Genomic DNA, 23,337 nt, shown 5'->3' with positions numbered 1-23,337 from the left:
ATGCTTCTGTTGGAGATGGCTGACAGCAAAGAGGGCCATGAGGGTTTGTGGGAGTTAAAAAGGTGGGGTAAATTATGTATACTTCTACATATACATAATGTATGCAAATATAAAATTAGGGGATGTTGAACACTGCATTATTCAAGGTCATTCCCTTGATTATAGTTATTTCTGTGCAACCCATTTAGGCCCCAGCATGGAGTACCAAAACTTCCCAAAATGCAGTGTCTTAGATAGTGGTGAGTTGCACGTGGGATGCACTAAAGCTCTTCTGGTAAGTACACTCATTGTAGCAAAGGAGTCACATAGCAACACACAAATCGCATATTTATTGTGACAACTGTGTTGATGTAACTTGTATTAACCTAAGCTGTAGTACAGATGTGACCAGCAGTTTATCATCTCTTTGACAACATTTAGAATTACAAACTGTTACGTTTATATATTTTACATTTTTAAGTTCTCAGTAACTCATTCTTTATGAATAAATTTATAGTTAGCTTCCTAAAGAATTGACTGCCACTGCTGTCAGGATTGCCACTTCCTCTGGGGGTAAGTGGCTAGTCTCTTGGACTGTCATGTGATTTCTGGTTTGAATAACATTTTATCACAGTTTAGTTTGTCTGGGTAGCAATATACCATGGAATCACAGACCGTTCCATTAGCCTTTCCAACCTAGGATTGGTACAGTGATACAGGATTTAACATTTATTACTGATGTGGTGCAATCTACTTATAGGACATGCTACCAATTTAGGATGTCTGCCCTGTTTACTGGCAGTCTGCTCTGAGACAGACACAGTTGTGAGCCACTCCAGACAGCACAGCAGGTTCTTCAAAGTGATCACTCATGTCCATCATTAACAAGTTAGACATCACTCAAAAAAGCAGTGCAACAAAACAACCTTCCTCTCTTCTCTATAATCCACATTTGTGGTCAACTAACTTTGGAACAATACAACTTACAAAAATACAAAAAATCCTTCCTGATCAAATGTGCTCATGCTGTGCCTGACAATATAACGTTAAACAATTTTAAAGGATTTTCCAAGGACATTTTCAAACCACATTTGTGCCAGGACTGAAAGGTCCATTTAAACCATAAAGACATTACATACTTTTTGAATAAACACAACAGTGCAAATATTTACAGACTTGATTACTTCACAACTTAAATCACACAGAAAACTAAACTCAGGTCCAACATTATCTTCAATTAAAACATTCTACTGTAATTTTTAATCTCAGTGTAAAAATCCTGTCAATTTTTGCCTTAGTATGCCTTTGTACTTTGTATCACAGATTGACATTTAAAATTGATAAACTCTTGGGAGCTCAACTGCTTAGTGATCAATCCATTTCTAAACTGATATATGATGTTTTAAAAAAAATCACGAGATTGCATAATCTGACACTCTTTCTTTGGCACATCTAAAGCTGTCTGTTTGGATTAGTAAAATAACAGCAGAACAAAAGTAAACATTTGCCTTACACTGAATCTGTTAGGAAAGGTTTTTCTTTAGAGGCTACAAAAATCTCAAAGTATTCTTTTGTTCACTTAGCTCTTGTGTTGGACTCTTCTAGATTAAATAACAAAAGGCCATATAGGGGCCAAAAATTTCAACTTTGGGGGCCTAAAATTCAGCTCCAAAATGATACTTAGCTAATGAAATTGGCTGGATTTCCAGAAGGGCTCGGCACTTACATATGTCAAAGGAACTGGAGAAAAGTAGTTGAACCTGTTGAAATTTTTTGGTCAACTGGGTGCTCTCAGAACACACTGGTAACAAAGTCCGTAATGCAGACAACTCAAACAATTTATTTCACTGGGGAAAGAGACAGCTGAAAAATGGCCATTTGTTTTGAGGTCAATGCAGTCTGGGAAGTTTTAGGGAGCTAACCCCCCCAAGGCACCACATGCCAGGTGGCTGGCCCCGACACAGGAATTTTATGGGGCTGCCCCCTCAACACACAACTGATTGAATCATGTCAATAGGTTACTCAACAGACCGCCCAGTCCCCTCCCCCAAGCAGTGGTTACATTTCTAAGTGGTCACTGCTGGGACTATGCTTCGTTGTCTGATTTTTAAACAGTGACTTTTTTAAAAAATAACCTTGCCAAATGTGTTCTGCAAAGACCCAGCTAACTACACCATGTCAACAGATCACTCAGCTAGTTTTCTCTCAGTGAGAAAACCACCAAACAGGTGGGCTTGAAGCCCATGATACCCAAGAGGAACAAACTGGCTATGTGCGACTAGGGGAAGACTTTGTATTATTCTCAAGGAGAGAAGTAAAGGAGTAAAAGCAGGGAATCACCGGGGAAAAACACCCAACAAGTGGGCTTCAGAAACTGAAGCACCCCTTACAAATGTGTTCTGGGAGCACATATCTGACTGACCCATGGAAAGCACCCTGGTGACTGAACCATGCCAACAGGTTGTTCACCTAGTTTTATCTCAGTGAAAAAACACCACACAGGTGGGCTTCAGGAGTTGAATCTTGGCTCTCCTGATGGCTCCATGCCGGGGCCCTTCTCCATAGCTAGCTTCCAACTACTGGGCATCCGGTTTCCTCCTTCCTGCACGTCTGGAGAGCAGCAGAGGTGAGAACAGCCAGAACGGACACATTCAGGGCATTGTGGGATACCTCTGGAGGCCAATAAAACCCATTTAAAGTAATGCTGTTTCCACACTAGCATTAATTTGACCTTTTAAATTCCAACTTGGCATTATGCTGAATTGGAAGGTTGGGGCGAGAAAGTCGACTTTAGAGCCCCTTAAAACTGACCTAATGTTATTTTCAGTGAAGACAGTCACATTGTAAAATCAAGTTAAGTTCCTTAAAATTGACTTTATACTGTTGTGTAGACATAGCCTAAGTCACTGTGAAAGCTGCTTTGCCACCTTCACAATTAGTTTTTGCACTACAGTTGTAACCAGCAATAATTACTTTATACTATTGTAGTACCTTTACTAGCTGTTTTTCTATCACTAGTCATAGAAAGTCAACAATTTTACAAAAAATATAGCAGTTCACAATAACTACATTTGACTAACTGAACACAAAATTTTTTCAATCCCCATCAGCTAGAATATGCCAATCATTAGTTTCCTGTTTACTTTTAAAAAATCAATTACATACAATTTCAAACAGCAGAATTACATAGTTTATTTTTTCTTCTAACAAAAAGTTGTTCTAATTTAATGTATCAGCTGAATGCATCTGAATTCCTCTAATTCTCCACGCAGTGTTCTGCATACACAAGGTCATATGTTTGTATAAAGTAGTTTAGGTATTTATTTGAGAATACACAATCTTCCTTCTGCTTCTTGCAATATTTACAAACTGCTTTTCCATCTGAAGGTGGGAGACTGTTCATTTACTGTTAAGGGAAAAAATGTTAAGTAGAGCCAAGTTAGTCACTGAAAGCTATAATTTAAATGCTGGGTCTAAATACATACTTTTTTTGCTATGAACAAGGAAAATATTAGCAATATGAAGTAATATAAGAAGCTTAATTCTAACCTCAGCTACATGAAATTAGTGAGCTCTAGGGATTATAATGAAGCCCTACTGCATTCTGCTTGCATCACTCTTGTGCACAAAATATAGTTCACAATACTACTTTCTCAGCATCCATAGTTACTGAGCCAAAGCAGCAACCATAACTGAAGACATGATTTAAATCTCAGTGGTTCCATTTCAAAAATTCTGTTGTCAGCTGTTTTAATTGAAAATGATACCAAGCCCACTTTTTTAAACTTGATTTCTCACTAAAAATATTAAAGATATTTAGCCAAATTTTCTTAGTTTAAAATTCAGACACCCAAAGATCTTATTCACTTCCACACGTTTATATTTGTATATACCGGTATAGTAACCTGTTAGTCTTTGACTAATGCCAATTAATGTTTTCAAGTGCCTCATTTTCTGAAGATGTTGCTAAGCACTACTTAGCCTTTTTTTCTGTCTTGTTACAGAACTGGAACATTTCTGCCACCATTTTCCTTTTAAAGTATCCAAAAAGTGAACTGCAAAAAACTCTAAATGAATACACTACAGTTGCAGTTAATTAGGGTAAAAATCAGGAAATGTAAAAGACACAGTTACATTATTTTTAACTGCCCCTCCCCAGAAACACATGCCTAACAAAAGTAATTAACTGGGTAATCACAGCTGAGCTAAACTTTTAGAAAAACAATTACAAAATGTACCTGAGAAAATGCATGTGATGACATATTATTGTAATGTGTACAGTAGTCCCTTGAGTTATGCAAGGGTTGTGTTCCCATGCATCCTCGCATAACTTGAATTTTGCGTAAATTGGGGGTTGGCTTTTTTCCCCCGGCAGGACCCACATTCCGCAGCTGGGGAAGCAGCAGGAGCACCTGGAGCTCCTTTTGAAAGGTACGTCCTGGGGTTTGGGGGGGGCAGGGAGGTAGTTGGGAAGGGTTAAGCTTGGTGGTGGGTTGCGGCTACATGGGGGGCAAGAGGGTGCAGCTGAGCTGGGGCTGTGCAGTCCTGCAGGGTATTGAGCCAGGGCCCTGCGGGTGGTGGGGAGGGGTGAGCCACAGCTGCATGCGGGGCTGTGGGGGCGGGGGAGGAGTTAGGCCACGGAGGGTGTGAACTAGGGCTGTGTGAGGTGGGGAAGGTTGAGCCAGAGCTATACAGGATGTGTGTGTACGAACAGGGTTGCAGGGGACAGGGGAAGGGTTTGAACTGGGGCCACATGGGACTGGGTGTTGAGCCAGGGTCAGGGGAGTGGGATTTTGAGTTGTGCTTAACTTGCGTTAATGCATTTCCGGTTGTGGATTTTGAGGGATTACTGTATGTTCTTTAATCTTGAATCTCTTGAATATATGCATGATAATAGTATTTACTGTCGCACACCGTTTCATACATATTATGCAATCTCTTCCAGAACTTTAGGTATCCTTAATTTAAACCATTTTACCTTTTAAAATTAATTCTAATTTAACTTGTCTGAGTACATACTAATACTTCAATTGCGTCAAAAACTATCCATGTGTGATTCTCAGTAAATAATTTACCAAAATACTGTAAGAAATATTTTATAAAAAAAAAACTTACACACTTTTCCTTCCTTTTCTAATTTTCTTAAGTGAAGGGTGAGATTATTTTCTGCTGCATTTAGTAAATTTTCAGGAGTATCCTAAATAGAAATACAATGAATATATGGTAATCCAATCAAATATCTGGTAATTTTAAAAAACATTTCTTCAGTACACAGAATGGAACTCTTCTATGTTCAACTACCCACAAGCAGTGTCAAGAACTGAAATAAGTCATACTGCTTAAATCTCCAGGTTAAATTATACATTTTTGTTTATTTTTTCCATTCAGTCTTAATTCAGAATGGCACATACATACATCTCTCACAGAATTGGAAGGGATGTCAAGAGGTCATCAAGTCCAGTCCCAAACCCTCTTGGCAGGACCATGCACCATTCTTGACAGGTATTTTTTTTTTTTGGTTTTAAATCTATTTCCTCCAGACCCTTAAATGACCTCCTAAAGGACTGAACTCACAACCCTGTATTTACCCTTGTAAGTTCTCAAACTACTGAGCTATCCCCTTATGTTAAATATTTTCATGAACTTTCATCCAGTAGGATGATGATCTGTCAAGAAAATGTTCTTTAAATTTTACTCAGTTTCAGAGCTGCTTCCCCTCCCTCTGACCCCCACTCTCCAAACTCTCCTGCCAGAGAACTTACTTTTCCAAGACTATGACTTCTACTCTGTGATTATATTCACAAAGATACTGAAAGAGTCACACAAGTTCTGAAATAAGGTAATTCTGTTAGTGCAAGCTATATAAACTCAAAGTTCACAAAAAGAGTTTCAGGATGACAGAGAACCTCATGCAATTTCCTAGTGTTCTCTCCCCGCAACCCAACTTTATGCCTAAATTTAACAATCTATCACAAACAATTTCTAATTTTAGTATTTGACCAAATGTGAAGCTCAGAAGTGGCAGCTGTACATAAAATCTCCTTTCCACTCCTGAAGGTTTTTAAAATTTGAGGGGAATTTTTTCAAATATTATGGATCTAGCTGTTGGGAATCTTGTGTGATCTAAATTGGCTGTCTTGGTAGACTGTCATTTTAAACATAAAATAAGAGTTGCAAATATTATTATAAATTAGTAATGGGAGAACTACTGAATGTTCGTGCTTTCGATAAGCATCACAACTTCTGGATGACTGCTTTAAGTAATGGAGCCTCCCCTTGAAACTACCTCTCCTCACTTAACAGCTCCTCCCACCGCAGCCTGTATTTGTTTCCACAGAAAGGTGCTGGGAAATTTGAAATTCAATGTATGTTACCCAGACATGTCCCCTATGCTTACCTAAAATTATATGGGGGACCCAACCTCTCCAAATTTTCTACCTCTTGGTGTCATAACCTGCCATCTTCCAGTTCCCCTTCTCCTCTGATTAATCTGCATCTGCTACCTACATCAAGGTGTGGGAGAGAGAGAGTTACTAGGCTCCCTTCCCTGGCACTACAGATCTTCAATCCAGACTAACTGTTCAGACAGATAACAGATAGCAGTCTCTGCCTGATCTGTATGGGAGACTAGCATTACAGAGAAACAGCTCCTAGGCTGCAGCAGTTGCAAGTCTCCAGGAAACAGACTGGAACTTCAAACAAACACCTGAGATATGTCACAAAACTCTTGGTAAACCTGTCCAGGATGTTTACAGCTGTGATCAGATTAGGATTGTTGACAGCTATCATTTCCTCTCCCAGGATCTTGCACTTTCCCTTCAGCCCAACGCAGTTAGCTTTTCCTGTAAGCAGCATCATGAAAGAGTTCTCTGTTTTGCATGTGGCACACACTGAGAATTATTGTAAAGAGGAAGAACAAACAGGGAGACTAATATCTCTAGGCCACAGTATGATTATTAATAAACAGGCTCAAGTGCCCAGGCAGCTTATTGTCAAGTCACAAGATCCAGCTCCCATTGTCCCATGGCAAGAAGTTAGAACACAGAGTTTTTACCAGTTGGTGTGCACTTTCCTGAAGCACATGGGAGTCTGCATCTACACATTCTAAAATGCATTGCAGGAGACTCCAAACAATCCTGGACATAAACATATATTTAGTTACTGTCTGACACTGTTCACTCTGATCTATTTTATAACAAACTTCCTGGATCCTCATAAGGAATATGTGATTACAGAAGTTAAAAATGGTTATTATGAAAATGAAAAGGTAGAAGTTAGTAAAATCATTTAAATCCAGATCCAGTAAAGACCTTAAGTCATGAGACTACTTGTATGCTTACAATAATGTGCACACTTTGCTACATTAGGCCTTTACTGCACACAAAAGAACAGAAGAAGTGTCAAATACTGCCCTACTTAGCTCACTAACCTTCTAAAAGCACCCACACAAACAGATACTTGGATTTTTTTTCAGTTAAAATTAAGGTTATACTCTTCAATTTAATAACATTTTAATAATAATTACCTTATATACAAGCTTTACAAGTTCCACTGATGTAAATGATTTTCCAGTATTTGCCTGCAAAACATTTAGGATTTGTTGTTCACGTGCATTTCTGTGAGAAATGTATCCTTGAATTCTAGCGCCTGCATCATGTACTACTGGGCCATGTCCTAAATTCAAACACAGTTAAGAGGTTTGTTTGTTTTTTTTAAAATAACAAACAATTTTTAAACAACTTAATAATTTGCTCACAAATAAGCTCTCACTTTGTTAAAAAAGCTCTGATAAAGCTTAGAAATCCTATGGAAGTAGCATCATCCCTGTACTTACCACCCTTCCGGTTCAGGTGGCCAACTCAGTCATCTCTAAAAACTGGACGCTCCAGCAGGAGTGCTGGAACCTCCCCTACCCCACCTCTTGCCCACTGAAGCCTCACCACACTTCTTCCTCTGAGGTCCCACTCCTGTCCACTTCTCTTCTGCCTTCCAACCACCACTAACTGCTTTTCCCTTCCATCCCCTGCCCGAGTCAGGAGGAAGTTGCCTATGGAGTCAGGACTGGGAGCTGCAGTCAAATGATGAAGGCAGGAGCTGACCCTGACTGAGTAGGAATTGGACTGGGTGATGACCTGGTGCCTCTGCAGCTCACAGTGACCAGAAAATTTGAACATGCAGTCAGTAAATATGACCAAACTCTGTTGGGACCCCTTTAGGACCATACTTTCTGGTAAGAAACCAAGGACCTGGCCATTCTACTGTCATTGTATCTTTGACTCTCCATTAGTGTGTTCATTATACACACTGTAGACCACAAAAATCAGTAGAATTACTGCCAAGTTTCACTTTACAGGCCGAAGCTTATGTACACAGGTTAAAAGGCTAAAATATGGGAAAGGCAAAAGGGGACAATGGACTTGGAAAGACTTGAGAGGAAAAGGACAGCACAACAGGAAAAAATTAAATACTACTTTGGCCCCTGGGAAAAAAAAAACCCTCAAAGAATATTTTTCATGGCCACGATAAAAAGAAATCTATGAAAAAAGTGGAATTTGGTAGAGTAAGACTAAAGAACTTTCAAGACAAGTTATATATCATCTATTTAAAAACTGAATAATTTTGGCACGAGAGGTATTTTTGGTCACATTTAGACAAAATGCAAATCGTAGAATTACAAAAACACTTTGAAACCAAACTAGAAAAAGGGGTAATCATTTTTATCTATGAAGCAGCAAACTGTGAGGTAGTGGTGGTATTGTTCCAATGATATAAAATTTGAAAAAGTTTAATTGTTTTGGTTTGTACAATACACTCATGAATACATGGAAACAATTTGAAAATTCTTTGTTCCCACAGAAATCAATGGTCAAAATGTAGGGGAAGTCTTAGTTTTTTTTAGGCAAAATACAAAGAAGAACTATATATTGTAGAAAACTGAGAAAGACACACATCTAATACAGGCTTCCTTCCCCATCCCCACCCGGCATCCTCAGGACCTCACAGGTCCCAAACAAAGGAATTTCTGGATAAAGGGGAGGTTCCCTGCTTTCAGTCTGCTACCCTCCTTACTGCCAGCTCTGCTTTGCCCTTTTGGCCTCCTCCAACCCTAGGGCTCCCTTACCTCGTGCCTGGACATCGCACTCAACCCGGCTGACACTGGCTCAGCCTTGCTTGGGCTACTGGCCATGGCTGCAGAGGCTGACTTCAGCCCTGGCTGGGTGGCTGGAAGTGGCCTGGCCGCGCAGAGGCTGGCTCTAAGCTCAGTCAGGCTGCTGGTGCAACCCGAACCCTGGGGGCTCCAGTACAGCCTCCGCCCTGTGGATGCTGGTTCCAGTCCTGGCTGGCTAGGGTGCTGGACATGGCCCTAGCCCCACAAGTGCTGGATGCAGCTGGGCTCCCTTCACTGGTCCTCACCTGTTCCTCCCCCACTAGCTTCCCAATCGGGGGTCACTGGTCTAGTAACATTCTTGGTCTGGCACGAGCATAAATGCTACCAGACCAGAGAACCTCAGTTTTAGGAGGCTCAACCTGTAGTAGTTAACATAATGGGTTCTTTTGTAAGATTAAAATTACAGAGGTGCTCAGAAGTAAAGAGTTTTGAAGTTCTTTTGGGCGCTATATTTTTGAAATTATTTTTCAAACTATACTTGTATTTTAAGTAAACCAATCACACCAGGTTTTAGTTCTAGAACCTTAAAAGCAAAAACACTCTCGAAATTATGATTGAGCACCCTGACTTTTCAACTCCTTATAGGAGTCTCACTCCAAATCCTTCTGAAATCACAGTGTCCTAGGAGGGACTGGGACACAAAGTCTCTGGCAATCCAAAATCTGGGGGGCTAAATCTTCACTGTCTTTCACTCTGTGTAGTAACTGACACCTGTGCAAAGTGGGTACAAAACACTGCTGTATCAGCAAGGTAGCATTTATATTGATGTTCCATGGGTCCCAAGCTCATTTTGTCTTAGAAGTGGCATTTTTGAACATTCTGTGCTTGAAGGCATACATGACAACTACCACCACCAAAAAAGTCTATGCTAAAATAGTAAATCCTGCAGAAGTCTAGGGCGTTTTTAAGCCCAACAAGCAACTGGACTTGCATGTTTTGATAGAAATTCATTGTCTTTTCAGCACAAAAATTTAGGCATACTACACTTTATATAATGATTAGTGCACATACAGACACATACACTTCGTACTACGCACTAAAGCCTATTTTACGTACATAAGACTTATATTTGAAGCGTGTGCTTTTAGTATAATATTTTGAAGTAAAATTCTCAGACAAAAAGGAATCCTTATGTAATGTTCTTTCTGTCTGACAAAATAGCTGTTTCAAATACACCGTAACGATGATAGGTATGGTTTACAAAAGATAATAAAAAGTATACTTAGGAAAAAAAACCTGACCAAATAAACTACATTGAGTAGAGGTTGCTGTACAATAACAGTTCATTTGGGCAAAATCTACACAAATGAAAAAAAGTCACATGAAATATCCCAAAACAAACCTAAGCTTTGACTCAAGATCTAGCTATCAACAAACCTCTCACTTTCATATGAAAAAGGAGTAACACACTCCACCGACACAGTCTCAGAGTCTGAAGAAGTGGGTCTTACCCCCAAAAGCTCATTACATAATAAAATTGTCAGTCTTTAAGTTGCCAAAGGACTGCTTGTTTTTTTGTGTTTCCACCTACGCAGATGGACTTGAGATCCAATGTTGGCATAGGAAAATTTTGAAAAATTCAAGGCTCAGATCTATATGTTAGTTCATCTCCAACCACCATATACATGTATGCACACTAATATATGACACTGGGACAACACCGAGACATTTGGAACCAAATCTGGATATAAACCTGTCCCAACTTTTGGGAGCGCACAGATTTACAGTGTTGGTTTGAGTTCTTTTTTATTTCAATACAAACACTCCATCAATAAATCTAATAGCCAACTTGCAGAAAACTATAATATACTTTGAGATCTATTCCATATATATAATTTAAAGGAAGCATCATAGCCTTTTAAGAGTTTAGACCAGGCGTGTCCAACCCGCGGGCTGCATGCAGCCCTGGACAGCTAGTAATGCGGCCCCACAAGATCGTAAACTTTTAACATTATTATGTGATTTATATACATTAACTATATTATATTTTTATATGTGGCCCAAGACAATTCCTCTTCACTCAGGGCGGCCCAGGCAAGCCAAAAGGTTGGACACCCATGGTTTAGACCTAATGCAAACACTGATTTGTATGGCCCTAGGTACTCATATGAATCCTATCACAGCATCTGAATGCATCACAACCACAAAGGAATCTATTTCCATAGCACCTTGTGAAGCAGTTTCGTTACCAATATATTACAGATGAAAAATCTAGGCAGAGATAACAGCAAAATTCCCAAGTCACATGCCAAGTTTTTGATAGAGGCAGGAACTGACCACAAACCCCACTGCAGAGAACTGTTAAGGTCATTCTACCTTTCCCATTTAATAATGTTAAGAAATTAAAATATCTGTCAACTTTTACTATTTAACAGGAGAATATCTGCTCTCCACATGTGCTACTTCAAAAAAAATTGCACTTTATTTTTTTCATTTTCTTTATAAAACTGAAGCTCCAGCTGGGCTTTCTAACTTACAACTGAATAGTGGATGGTGTTCTCAGATGGTGAAAGGTGTTTAAGTGTATTATTTGTGGTCTTGCCTACAGCGAGAAGTTGCAATGAAAGAGCCTTAATTCTGTATTTGGAGAGCTAGAATTGAGATCCTGATGGCAGTTGATGTAATCTGTGTTGTAATGTGGGAGACACTTAGTATTTATGAATATATGCTGAAGCCGTCCAGGACTATAGGGATAGAATTAAGGGGCTTTTAAAGTAAATAAATGTGTTTCAGATTTTCTAAGAGATTGCAAGTACTGTGAGTGTATTAGTAAATAGCATTTTGGTAATGGTTAATTTTCATCATTTTGAATTCTTCATTTTAGGGAGTTAAAGTTCAAATATTCTTTGAAACATATTGACTTTAATGGTGTTTACCACCTTAGAGCTAATAAAGATTTTGTCTGTTAACAATGGACATTCAATTTTTAAAGTACTCACATTTCTTAGTAGGAAGGATGTATTAATGGAAAAGTGTGAGAGCCCTCTTGTGGCCAAAGTACCTTTCAGTTCCCAGGAAGAGATACAAAATGCTAAATTTAGATAGATTCTATTGGATGTTCAATTCAAAACAATATTAAATACAAAAGGTTATATGGTGGGGTGCGTGGGGGGAAGTTCAGCCATATTAAAAAAATAAAATCACACTTGGGCAAATGGTTATATTGATACAGTGAGTCATGGCTTCCTCCTGTCTCTAATTCAGGTGAAAAAAGGAAAACCTAAGGAGTGTGTGTGTGTGTGGACAGGGGATTAAATTGCATGAGAGAAGAAAAAAAGGAAAGGTAGAGAATAAGGCCGTCTGTGAATAAAACTGAACACATTTTAAAAAGTTACTATTTTACTAATTTTAATATAAATAGTGATGACAAAACTCTGATCAGCGAATGTGTGTTATGGAAATGCACAAATATTTTACTAAACGTGGTAAGGGAAACAAAATTAGTTCTGATCTACAATGCTGAATCATGATACCTACATGCATGAGTCACTGAATGCACAATACCCTATTACCTTATTATCTTAATTAACGTATATACTTGTCTATTGCCAACAGTGTGTTAGGTGCTTACAGATACACAGAAGGATAAGCTTCCTGCCTTTAAGAGTTTGTAATTTAGATTGATGATAAAACCACAGACAGCATGCTGATAGAAAAAGAGGGGTAACAAAAAGGTGGAATTTAATATGTAATTTTTGGCATGAGTAAAGCTAATCAAAAGAAGAGAAACAGTTTGTACATTTTGTGAAGGAGTAAGTGTGTCCAAGTGGACAAGGTACTGGACTAGGACTCAGGGGAATGGGACCTAATTTCTGCTTTTCCACTGGTTAACTGTTGAACTTGGGCAAGTCATTTTTACTTCCCCCAACTGTAACATGGGGATAATGATCTTATCTTCCTGGTAACGTGCTTTAAGATCTACAGATACTGTTTTTTCCATCTCTTTCTTTTTGGCAGAAGTACTTTTTAAGACAGAGTGGAGATACGGTAGACTAGGTCAAGGAAGCTACTCAGATAATTCATGTTGTGAGGGCCAAATCATTAACTTGGTTCAGAAAAGAGCTAGGTAAGTTCATGGAGGATAGGTCTATCAATGGCTGCTAGTCAGGATGGGCAGGGATGGTGTCCCTAGTCTGTTTGCCAGAAGACAGGAATGGGCAACAGGAGACGATCACTTGATGATTACCTATTCTGTTCATTTCCTCTGGAGTACCTGGCATTCTGTGAGAAGACAGAATGCTGAGCTAGATAAACCATTGATTTGACCCAGTCAGCGCTTACTACTCATGGGGCATTCTGCAACAAAAAACTGAAATATTTTGTGCCAAAAAAATAATAAATTCTGAGCACAATAATTTAAAATTCTGAAAAAAATCTGTCAAAATAACACTATAAAATTATATTAGTTTAAATTATTTTTGTTATATATTCAAAATACCTGTCACAGCAAGAACGTCTGTAACAATAGAGATGTAGGCAAACGTCCCCAGGAGTACAGTTCAAGAAACCCCTATGAAAATACTCATTTGTTTCCCTGCCTGCTCTCTTCAAAGCCTAACTGGAAGTGCCCTCCTTCCCCTCCCACCCCCAGCCTAGTTGTGCCCTTCCATCCCAAAACACTCTAACCACCTCATCCCCAGAGCCTAATTGCACCATTCAGCAGCCCAGATAAAGACCTCATTCTTCCTAGTCCCCAAGAGCTCAGCCATGGCTCTTCCTTTCCCAGACACCCATCCACTCTCCCCAGAGATTCAGAGGGGAAAACAGACTGATGCTCAGTCCCTTGCTTACACAGAGTTTCCTATATGTCACCCCATACTCAGCTCAAGGAATGCTGTGAACTGCAGCTGCTAAGAACCCTCTAGTTTCCTCTCCCTCCACACAACAGTATCTTCTATGTGCAAGCTGGGCGACTGCAGTGGCTATCAGCACTAAAGCCCATTTTTCTGGGAGAAAGGAAATTCTCTGCACAAAAAGTTAATTTCTGCAGAATTCTGCTTTGCACAGTGGCACCAGAATTCCCCAAGAGTATCTTATGAAGAAGACAGAAACAAGAGTTTAGTCAGTTAGGGTACATCTATGCTTACCGTGTGTTTGATGGGCCGCGATCGATCCTCTGGAGTTCGATTTTGCTGTGTGTCAAAACATGGCAAAACCAATCTCTCTGGGCTCAGCCACTAACCTTGGTACTCTATGCTATCGCATGGAGTAAGGAATGTCAGTGCAAGGCCAAAGAACTCCGATCTACACTAGGAAACAAAGTTGATCCTGAATTCTAGCTAATGGCACAGCTAGAATTGTGTATCTTAAATTGACTTTGTTCCCTGGTGTAGTCCAGGTCTTCGTCATGCAAAATGCAGGGTGTGGGGAAGGGAATCAAAAGAGAAGATGATAATGGTAGGCAGGAACCGGGATATGCAATCAAAGAAAATAAGGGACTTAAATCCTATCATATGAGTTTTTAAACTCAGTATTGATGAAGAAGAAGCATATTGTACATGAAAACTAAATCTTTTTTTAGATTAAAAAAGAGAAGTCAAAGAGATTGAATAAATCAGAGGATAATTAATGGAATACAGAGTTTGACCTCTTGGTTTGGTGCCATTACGAAATGAATTTATGTCCTCAATCCAGTATGTAATGACCAGCTGTCTACCTCAAAAGCCATGAATCTTAACTGGCATCGTTAGTGACAGTCTGACTAGAGAAGCCACAGAGTAAAAGACTAACATACCTTCACCCATACGCAACACACACGGTGGTCTCTTTAGTTCAGGTTCAGGATGGTGTAAAGCAGCTTGCACTGATGCTGCTTTTGCTGTATGTGTTCCATGACAGAAGATTCTGGTTTTCTAAGCTATCACTACTGCACTTGTTCACAATCACAAATTTCACTCTCCAATACAAAAATGCTCATATGAGAGAGCGCGCGCATCATGGCAGGCACACACGCAAACAGAACAAACTGAATGCCCTTCAGATACTTATAATACCCAAACATTGCCTAAGAATTATAAAAAGCATTATTTGAATGTAGTAGGAGTTCTTACATTATTTGAAAAGATATTCAATATAGACTACAGATCTAATTAAGAAAATGTAAACTACCAACCAGGGTATATTAAATCAGCTTTCATTTGCAATAGTTTTTCCAGTGATTTCATGTAGTCATACAAGTCTTCAAATACTGCTGTTCCTTCTCCTAGAATACAATCACCAGAAAATATAGCATTTTCTTCCACTAGATGTAAAGCCATATGATCATCAGTGTGCCCAGGTGTATATAAAACTCTGTTAGATGAAAGGAATGAATAATATACAATCACATATACATCCTTATATGTGACAGAAACAAATACTATTAAAGCCATGAATCGACAGGACTGTCTGGAACAAAATTCTAGAAAGAGTCCTTTTTCAGGTCAGAACAGCGGTGAAAATGGGCTGGTACACTGTAACAACAATGAGCAGCCACCAGGACTGACCCTTACACAGCTGGGAAAGAGCAGGAGAAAAAGAGACCGCTGCCCCAGAGGCCAGACATTTAAAAGGGCCCAGGGCGCCAGTACGGGTTGGCTAGAGGAGTCTAGTCACCAGCCCTGCCCCTTCCCGGAGGACCAGAGTCATCCCCCAAATCTTGCCCAGGACCACAGCCACCCCAGGCTGCATACTTGTTAAGTCCTGGTACTTACTTACAGCCCAGGTAAGAGATTTAATATGAAATGTCAGTTTAGAGATTATATGATCTGAGCTAACTTGATCCACGTTCTTAAGCTTCATAAACATATATGGAAACTGGCAAACATAACATTAGCTCTAATAGTCCATACTATCAAATAGTTCCTTTTCACATTTAGCACTGTAGTAGCTGAGCACCTTCAATTAGTACTTTACATGACATGGCTAACAGCCATATTGTGGTGCTTGTTCTCTTATTCTTTCCCAGGAGAAATTATTTTTGTGATCTCATTTCTAAGGGTGCGTGCGTGCAAGTTTTTAAATATGGATATACATTTCTGTTGGGTAAAGCAAGGTCAAAGTAATGTACCTTGCACTTGGAGCTGTAGGTGGTAAGGTTTGTGAATTTCCCTCAGTTCCAGGGATAGCTCATTTATAGGGTAAGGTCAGCTCCTGAGAAAGCAGTCTTCCACATAAATGAGCTTAACCTATATTGCAAAAAGTTCCATTCTGCCAGAGGACCAAATTTGTCTACCGTAGTCTTCATTCTGGACCTTTAGGCAATCTTTAGATTTCCTGAGTCCTGGTCACCAAGCGCTCTGAAGACAAAGGACCAAGACGTTGAACTTGATTCAATATTTTATGAAGAGCTAGCATAGGGAGCAGAGGCCAGGTTCACTATAGTTTGTGTTGCTGAGCAGACATGTTGCAGTATTCTTCCACTAGCTGGATTTTCTTAAGGACTGAAGGCTTTAATCCCAGATATATTGAATTGCTGAAGCCCAGCTGAGAGCTGATTAAGTATGGACAAGTCACCGTTTATCAGACAGGACAGAGTATCCCCAGCTAACTAGAGATGATTTAAAGCCTTATTTTTGGATGCATCAGTGAGGAATCCAAGAGCTCTCCTACATGATAGGCCTCTCTGACTAATAGCAGGTGGGCACCTTCAACCGAAGTAGACAGCACCATGGCTGCAAACTGTTCAAAATGCTCCTCTTTGTCACAGCTGTAAACTCTATCCCCTCTGGTTCATCTTCAACCTGCTGTTCTTCCATTCATGAACTGATCTTGCCCAGGCACTGGGTGGACCATTTTAGGAGTAACAATATGTCTTCAGTAATGTAAGTAAGTATTTAAATAGTAAGCCCTTTATTACCCCTTAAGTGACTGATTTTTTTTGTGTCCAAAATGTATTTTTAACATATTAAATGCTTTCATGCAGATACCCTTTTCACTACTGCTAATCAGTCTTGCAGCCAGCTTACTGCCCTGTTCTATAACGTTCAAGTGGTTTAACTTACTATTGACTTGAAAGATGCATTCTCTGAGTAAGGAATGAAAGCATGATGCAGTAGGTTTCTTTAAAATTCACAAGAGCAGTGTTACATTGATTGGAGAATTCTAGAGAGAAAAGGGCTTAAGGAATTTTTAATATTAGAAGGAATTCCCAGGACAAGCAATCTCTTGCCAATTCCATTTGTACAGTGTTCATCACAACCACTGAGAACACACAATAAATTTCAATTTGAAACTGTTCAATTAATTGTTCAGCAATTTTGTTGCTTCTCAGCTATAGCAAACAATTGTACACAGGGGCTATGTCTATACTGGAAAATTCTGTCAACAGAATTCACAGAGCGTCTGTACTCAAAGCCTTCTGTCAACAGAGTCTCGACAGACCTCTGCTTTTGCCTCGACAGAGTTATCTCTCAAAAATTTGAGGCACAACACTGTTGACAGAAGTGCAGTGTAGACACTTCTGTCAACAGAGAGGGCTTCCAGTTCACCGGGCAGCCCTGTTTGCAGAACTTCAAGTCAGCCATTCTGTTGACAGACTGCACAACAGTCTGGCTGCTCTCTGTTGACAGAGTGGATTGCTCTGTCGATCTGCTTTTGTGCGTAGTCATGGTGACAAGTATCAGAGAAGTAGCTGTGTTAGTCTGTAGCTTCGAGAACAAGAAGTCTTGTGGCACCTTATAGACATATCTGGTGAAGCGGGTCTTTGCCCATGAAACCTAATGCTCCAAAATATCTGTTAGTCTATAAGGCGCCACAAGACTTCTTGTTGTTTGTGTGTGCGTAGATGCATTCAGTAGAAAGAATTTCTGTCGACACAACTCTGTCGACAGATGCTACTGTCAACAGAGTGCTGTATTGCAGACGTAGCCAGGGTGTTTTAAGAAATAGAGGTTAAATACAAGTAATAATGCCCCTATGCAGAAGATTTCAAAATACTAACAGCACATGCCTCCTTTTTGAAGAAACCTTTTCACCATAAGAATGATACCCACAAATTTAAGGGTAACCTTTACACTAAAAAACCTCTATCAATTAAAAAAAATAAATTAATACAAACAAACCTACTCCAACCAAGGTTTTTGGTTTTGACCCTAAAATGGGAGAAGTACAAAAGAGTCAATGAAGTACATTACGGCCTTTGTTAATACAGGTTGACCCTTGCTAGTCTAGCACCCTTGGGATATGATTGTGACAAATGAGAGAATTTGCCAATCAATGGTCAATATTGTCTAGTAACATTATGAATACTTGTACTGCTTATTGGGCTCTCATAAGACTTTTAGGGGTAAATTACGGCTCAACACCATGGAATACTGAGAGCTAGGACTGGCTGTGAACACGCTTCATGGGATCACAGGAAACTTGGCCACATCCATGATAACTGGTCACCTGGCTAATTAAAATCATACTTGATTACAGATGTTGCTGGACTAGAATGGTTCAGCCTGTACTATTTTACATGGAAGCCATTCAGATCCTAACGTGATGGGCAGCAGTATAAAACACTACTGAATTTCCGTGGCGTCCGATACACTATCAACTAGCCATATGTGGCTATTTGTCCAGTTGAGTATGGCTAGTTGGTTGTAACAATACATATATTTTCAGAATAAACATGGCTAGTTCACTATAGGGGCTACTGCTTCAGAACTGGTTGGGCACCACAGATATAGACGGTTGTCCAAAAGGAACAGTTTCATCTAGGAAACGTTTCATAGTTTTTCTAGGGAGGCTAGATACTACTAAAATCATGGGGCTGGATCCTGGTAATATTCATACCTTTAAGTAGCTACATCTCTTGAATTCAACAGTACTATTTAGCTGCAGAAAGATGACCTGTATGAGTAAGTAGTTCAAGGACCTGACATACAGGCAGACTGCCAATGAATTATACTGAAAAAGGAATTTCTACTGTGGGATATTCATGAATCTCAACTGTTTTTGCTGTCTTAAAAAGAGAACTAAATTATGATGCAGTTATAAATAGTAACTTCAGAATTAAGAGATGAAAGAATAAAGCATGCTTAGTTTTAAAAGCTGACCTAGCCATCTAGCACGGAGCTGACATTTACCTGAGAGTGGCTCCCTCGGTCTTTAACACATCTCCGTCTTTCAGGTATGAGTACTTTAGCTTTTCTCCTATTAGTTCCTCACGATGAGGAGAGCGTGGAAGCTTACTTATGCAATATTCAGAACCTATTTAAAAAAAAAAAAGATACTATTTCAGATCATCGATAGTTAAACAATGACTACATCTTAGGTTGCTAGCAGAGACACTTCATAAAATTACAGAATTTCAGCAGATGTACCATTATGCATGTTTATTTCAATGAAAAGTTTAAAAAATAAAAGATAGTTTATTGCCATAACAACTCATGTATATCAACCAACACTGTTATATCTACATAAACAAGACCACTCAGACACCTATGAAAACCCTGAAAGTTGAATACAGCTGGTGTTTTGCATCAGTACTTTTTTTTTTTTTTTAAATAAAAAAGAGGGAAGGACAGACAAAAATGACTTCTTCAAATGAAAGGAGTGAAATTTCAATAATCCATTACTAGTTTCATTTGGAGAAGTTGTCTCATTAAGATACCAACACCATTTCCAGCAGCATGTGGGGATATCCTTGAAGTAATAAAATCTGATGAGGATTCTGTCTGGCAATCTCCCATGAAACACAGAAGGGCTGTATGGGCCCACACATGAGGGAGCAGGGAAAGAGGGGCAACTGTATCAGGGTCTGGAGGTCAGAGACACCCAGAACTCCCAGGTGCCACGGCTGGGAGCTTCAGTTTCCTTGGAATTGCTGACAGAGCACTGCTCCATGTGGCTGTGAAAGTGGAGAGCAGTGGGCTGAACCACAGGCTGGATAGTGTTAAGAGCTTCTGGGAGTGCAGAATCAGCTTCCCCCACACCTTGCCCTGGAGCCCCGGTTGATGCTGGCCCTTTGGGGTTTGCATTTTCTGTACTATTCAAAAAGAAACTGCTTTCTCTTCTTAGATACGTAATAAACAGTCTCTGAATGTTTATCAAGAAGATATCTTGTTTATTTTGGATGAAGACAAATATGCAAAGTGTTCCCATCTTACATAATCTGGGGCCTGCATATTCACCAAAAATTTCCATTGAGTGGTTATCATCTACCTTATCCAGTTATCTACTTGTTCAAATGGAAATACTGGTCAACTGATTATTCTCCATTTAAATTCTGAGAGGAATCTCCTGTTGAGTGAATTATGACAAACTAATTTTTTTTCTCATCATTCATAGCTAAAAGAGCATTAACAGCATGAGGCTTTTCCATTCCAAACATGTAAATAAGAGATGGAGAACATTTTTCAGGTGTGGGGGCCACAGACAAATCGGTTGGGGGCCACAGGCATAAAAAGCAAAAAAACCTAATCACCTCACTGATGTGGTCCCCAGCTGTAGAGGGGAACATAACTATGGGGTCTGGGGAGGACAGAGGGTGCAGGAATGGGCTGGGTGTGGGTGATCTGGGCCAGCAGGGGGAGCAGTAGTGGGCTGTGGGTGGGAGACAGGTGTAGGAGAGGGGGTATGGGTCTAGGTGAGAGGAAAAGTGCAGGAGGATTTGGGGTGTGGGGTCTGGAAGAGAGGGCTCTGTTGAGTGTTATGGGAAGGAGGGAGGGAGGGAGGGAGGTAGCAGGAGCTGAGGAGGAAGTGAGTGAGATAGGGCTCTGAGCAATGATGGTGCAGCACTCCCAAACACACATGGCTCTGCATCTTCTCCCCCAGCTCCAGGCACTGCCCACCCCCTGCTTTGACTGGCCATAATACTAGCCTATCAGAACAGTGGTAGGAAGCTTCCCAGCAGGCTGCGGTGGCAGCTGCTCTCCCTACCCCTCCCACTCCTGTTGGGAAAACAGCAGTGACCAGCAGCAGAGCATGCAGCCAGTTCCCGCTCCCCCGCAGAGCCCACAGTCCGCACTTGGGTCACAGCTTGCCTGATCTGGCCCACAGGTCTCCACACCCTCCACACCACTGCAGGCCAGATTCTATGGAGGTGTCTGGATCCAGACAAGCCACAGTCCGGATGACGACCACAGGTTCCCCACCTCTCATGTAAATACTTAGTTATATATTGATATCAAGAAACATTATGGAGTGCATCTAAAAAAAAAAAATCAAACATTTCTTAATATTTATCATACTCATATTATGCTCTGTAACAGCATCATGTGTTTAAACACACTGTACAGCTCACATGATCTTAAGTAAAAACAACAAGAAGCCCTATGACACCTTATGGACTAACAGATTTGTTGGAGCATAAGATTTTGTGGGCAAGGATATCTGACAGAGAGGGTCTTTGCCCACAAAAGCTTATGCTCCAAAAATCTGTTTGCAGATACAAACTAACATGGCTACCTCTCCGATAATGATATTAAGTGAACTGGCCAGCTAACACCGCTCCAGAACATTCCAGTTAAATGTTTCCTATCCACACAGCTCCCCAGTAGTGCCCCTTCAGTATCAGTCAAAATGAAATATGATCTTCCACCTACCATTGTGGATGCTTCTACAAATATCAGATATGCCTCCAGTATGATCGAGGTGCCAGTGTGTCACTAAAATTTCCTGGATTGAGATGTTGAACTCAGTCAGTGCTTGTTTTAAGCAGCCAATATATTCAGGTACAGCTGGTTCTCCTGTGTCAATAAGGATCCTTCTACAATGAAAGGGAGAAAATACAGCAGAGATGTTCATTTACAAATGTTTTAGAGAATTAAGATTCTCTGGGTCAGTGTTTCTCAAACTATGTTCTGTGAATAACTCACAGGTCTGCCACCATCTGACGCTTTAAATATCATACTATGATGACATACAGTTTCTGTTAATAAAACCAGATACATACATTACTTCTCCACTACTATGACACCTGATTATTTCATTGTGGGTTTTTTTTTAATATTTTTATTTTTGCTGTATATGTTGCTGTCTGGTTTTTTGGTCTGACAATTTTTTGAGGGAAATTTTCATAGGTGTTCTGTGGTCTCAAAGAAGAAAACACTGCTCTAGATGGTGAAACCCTAATACTCAGGGAACTACATGCCAGTAGGGGTAAAGGACAATGATGATGAAATCAGCAGATGCTCTCCAGCTGCATTCACCTCAATGGAAGACAGGAGACTCCTGTCAATATATACTTCATTGAGGTCCTGGCACTGCTTTGCTCTGCATAGCCTATATCCAATGATGTTTGGACAGGCTGCAGAAGCCAAGTATTTGACAATATTTTTAGAGAGGATCAGTGATGATAAATTTCCAAAAAGATAGGAAGAGGAGACTTTTTTTTTTGGCCTGGCTAACTTATAGGGATGTTTGCTTATCAAACACTTAAGGATTACTGCATTCCAAGATGCAATTGCCAGGACATCTGCACACAGCATAAAGGAATTTTTAAATCTAAATAAACGCAGTTGAAACACTGGCCCACCCACTGGACATTACAGTCTATAAAATCAGAGCACCTAGAAGAACCGCAGCAAGCCTAGTGAAAGCCTCTGTTTTCAAGTGGCACTGCCATGCCAATCACCCCCCTCAGGCCAACCACCGACTACGTGATCACAGAGCTTAACACTGAACTCGGCCAAATAAGCGAAGGGAAGCAGCTGAAAGCAGGGTGCCCTCTCTGGGAGGGAGGTAAAATCCGGGGGCACCAGAAACCACACCTGCCGAGGGACAGACCCGTGTGGCAGAGGGGAACCCTCCCCTGCCCCTGCCCCTACTCCAACCCCACGGCCGAGGTTTCCAGTCGCCGCCAGGCTGCCCCAACAACAGAGCCCGGCCCCGCAGCCAGACAGCAGGGCGACGAGCCACGGCACGGGCCTGACTCCAGCCCCAAGCAGGCTGCGCTGCAGGCGCGAGGGGCAGCCTCAGGGCGGGCACAAGCTGCCGGTGCCGTTACCTGGGCCCGGTCCCCACCAGGTAGGTGTTGGTCCCCTGCAGGGTCAGGGGCCCCGGGTTACAACCCAGCACACGCACCACCCGCGAGGAAAGGCGCTCAATGCGCGGCAGCAGCGACGCCATCGTCCCCACCGCCCGCGCCCTCTGCGCGAAAGCGGAAGAGAGCTCTGCCGGGTCCCGCCCACTCTGAGCGGAGCTCCGCCCAGGCGAGCGCGTCACTGGGCGCTCCTCCCAGCGCAGGCCGCCGGATGGCAACAGAAGGGCGGGGCCTCTCG

General features: G+C 40.8%; 1 protein-coding gene across 1 annotated transcript; it reads right to left on the bottom strand.

Moving 5' to 3' along the window:
* Positions 1-316: 316 nt before the first annotated feature.
* On the bottom strand, positions 317-23,221 carry LACTB2 (lactamase beta 2). The gene is made up of 7 exons (XM_074985736.1): positions 23,064-23,221; positions 21,661-21,824; positions 19,201-19,324; positions 15,261-15,439; positions 7,505-7,653; positions 5,095-5,176; positions 317-3,385 (listed from the first exon to the last, which is right to left on the bottom strand). Exons 1-7 carry the CDS (start codon positions 23,183-23,185, stop codon positions 3,342-3,344), a joined length of 864 nt encoding a protein of 287 aa, XP_074841837.1. The 5' UTR covers positions 23,186-23,221; the 3' UTR covers positions 317-3,341.
* Positions 23,222-23,337: the final 116 nt, after the last annotated feature.

This window comes from Carettochelys insculpta, chromosome 2, assembly GCF_033958435.1.
Source record: "Carettochelys insculpta isolate YL-2023 chromosome 2, ASM3395843v1, whole genome shotgun sequence".
Classification (NCBI taxonomy): domain Eukaryota; kingdom Metazoa; phylum Chordata; order Testudines; family Carettochelyidae; genus Carettochelys; species Carettochelys insculpta.
This window is presented reverse-complemented; position numbering and strand designations above follow the sequence as displayed.

Coding starts and splice junctions, on each gene's coding strand:
- LACTB2 (XM_074985736.1), bottom strand. CDS start 23,185: ATGGCGTCGCTGCTGCCGCGCATTGAGCGCCTTTCCTCGCGGGTGGTG. Junction 21,825..23,063: donor CTGGTGGGGACCGGGCCCAG/GTAACGGCACCG, acceptor CTTTCATTGTAG/AAGGATCCTTATTGACACAG. Junction 5,177..7,504: donor TTGTAAAGCTTGTATATAAG/GTAATTATTATT, acceptor ATTTCTATTTAG/GATACTCCTGAAAATTTACT.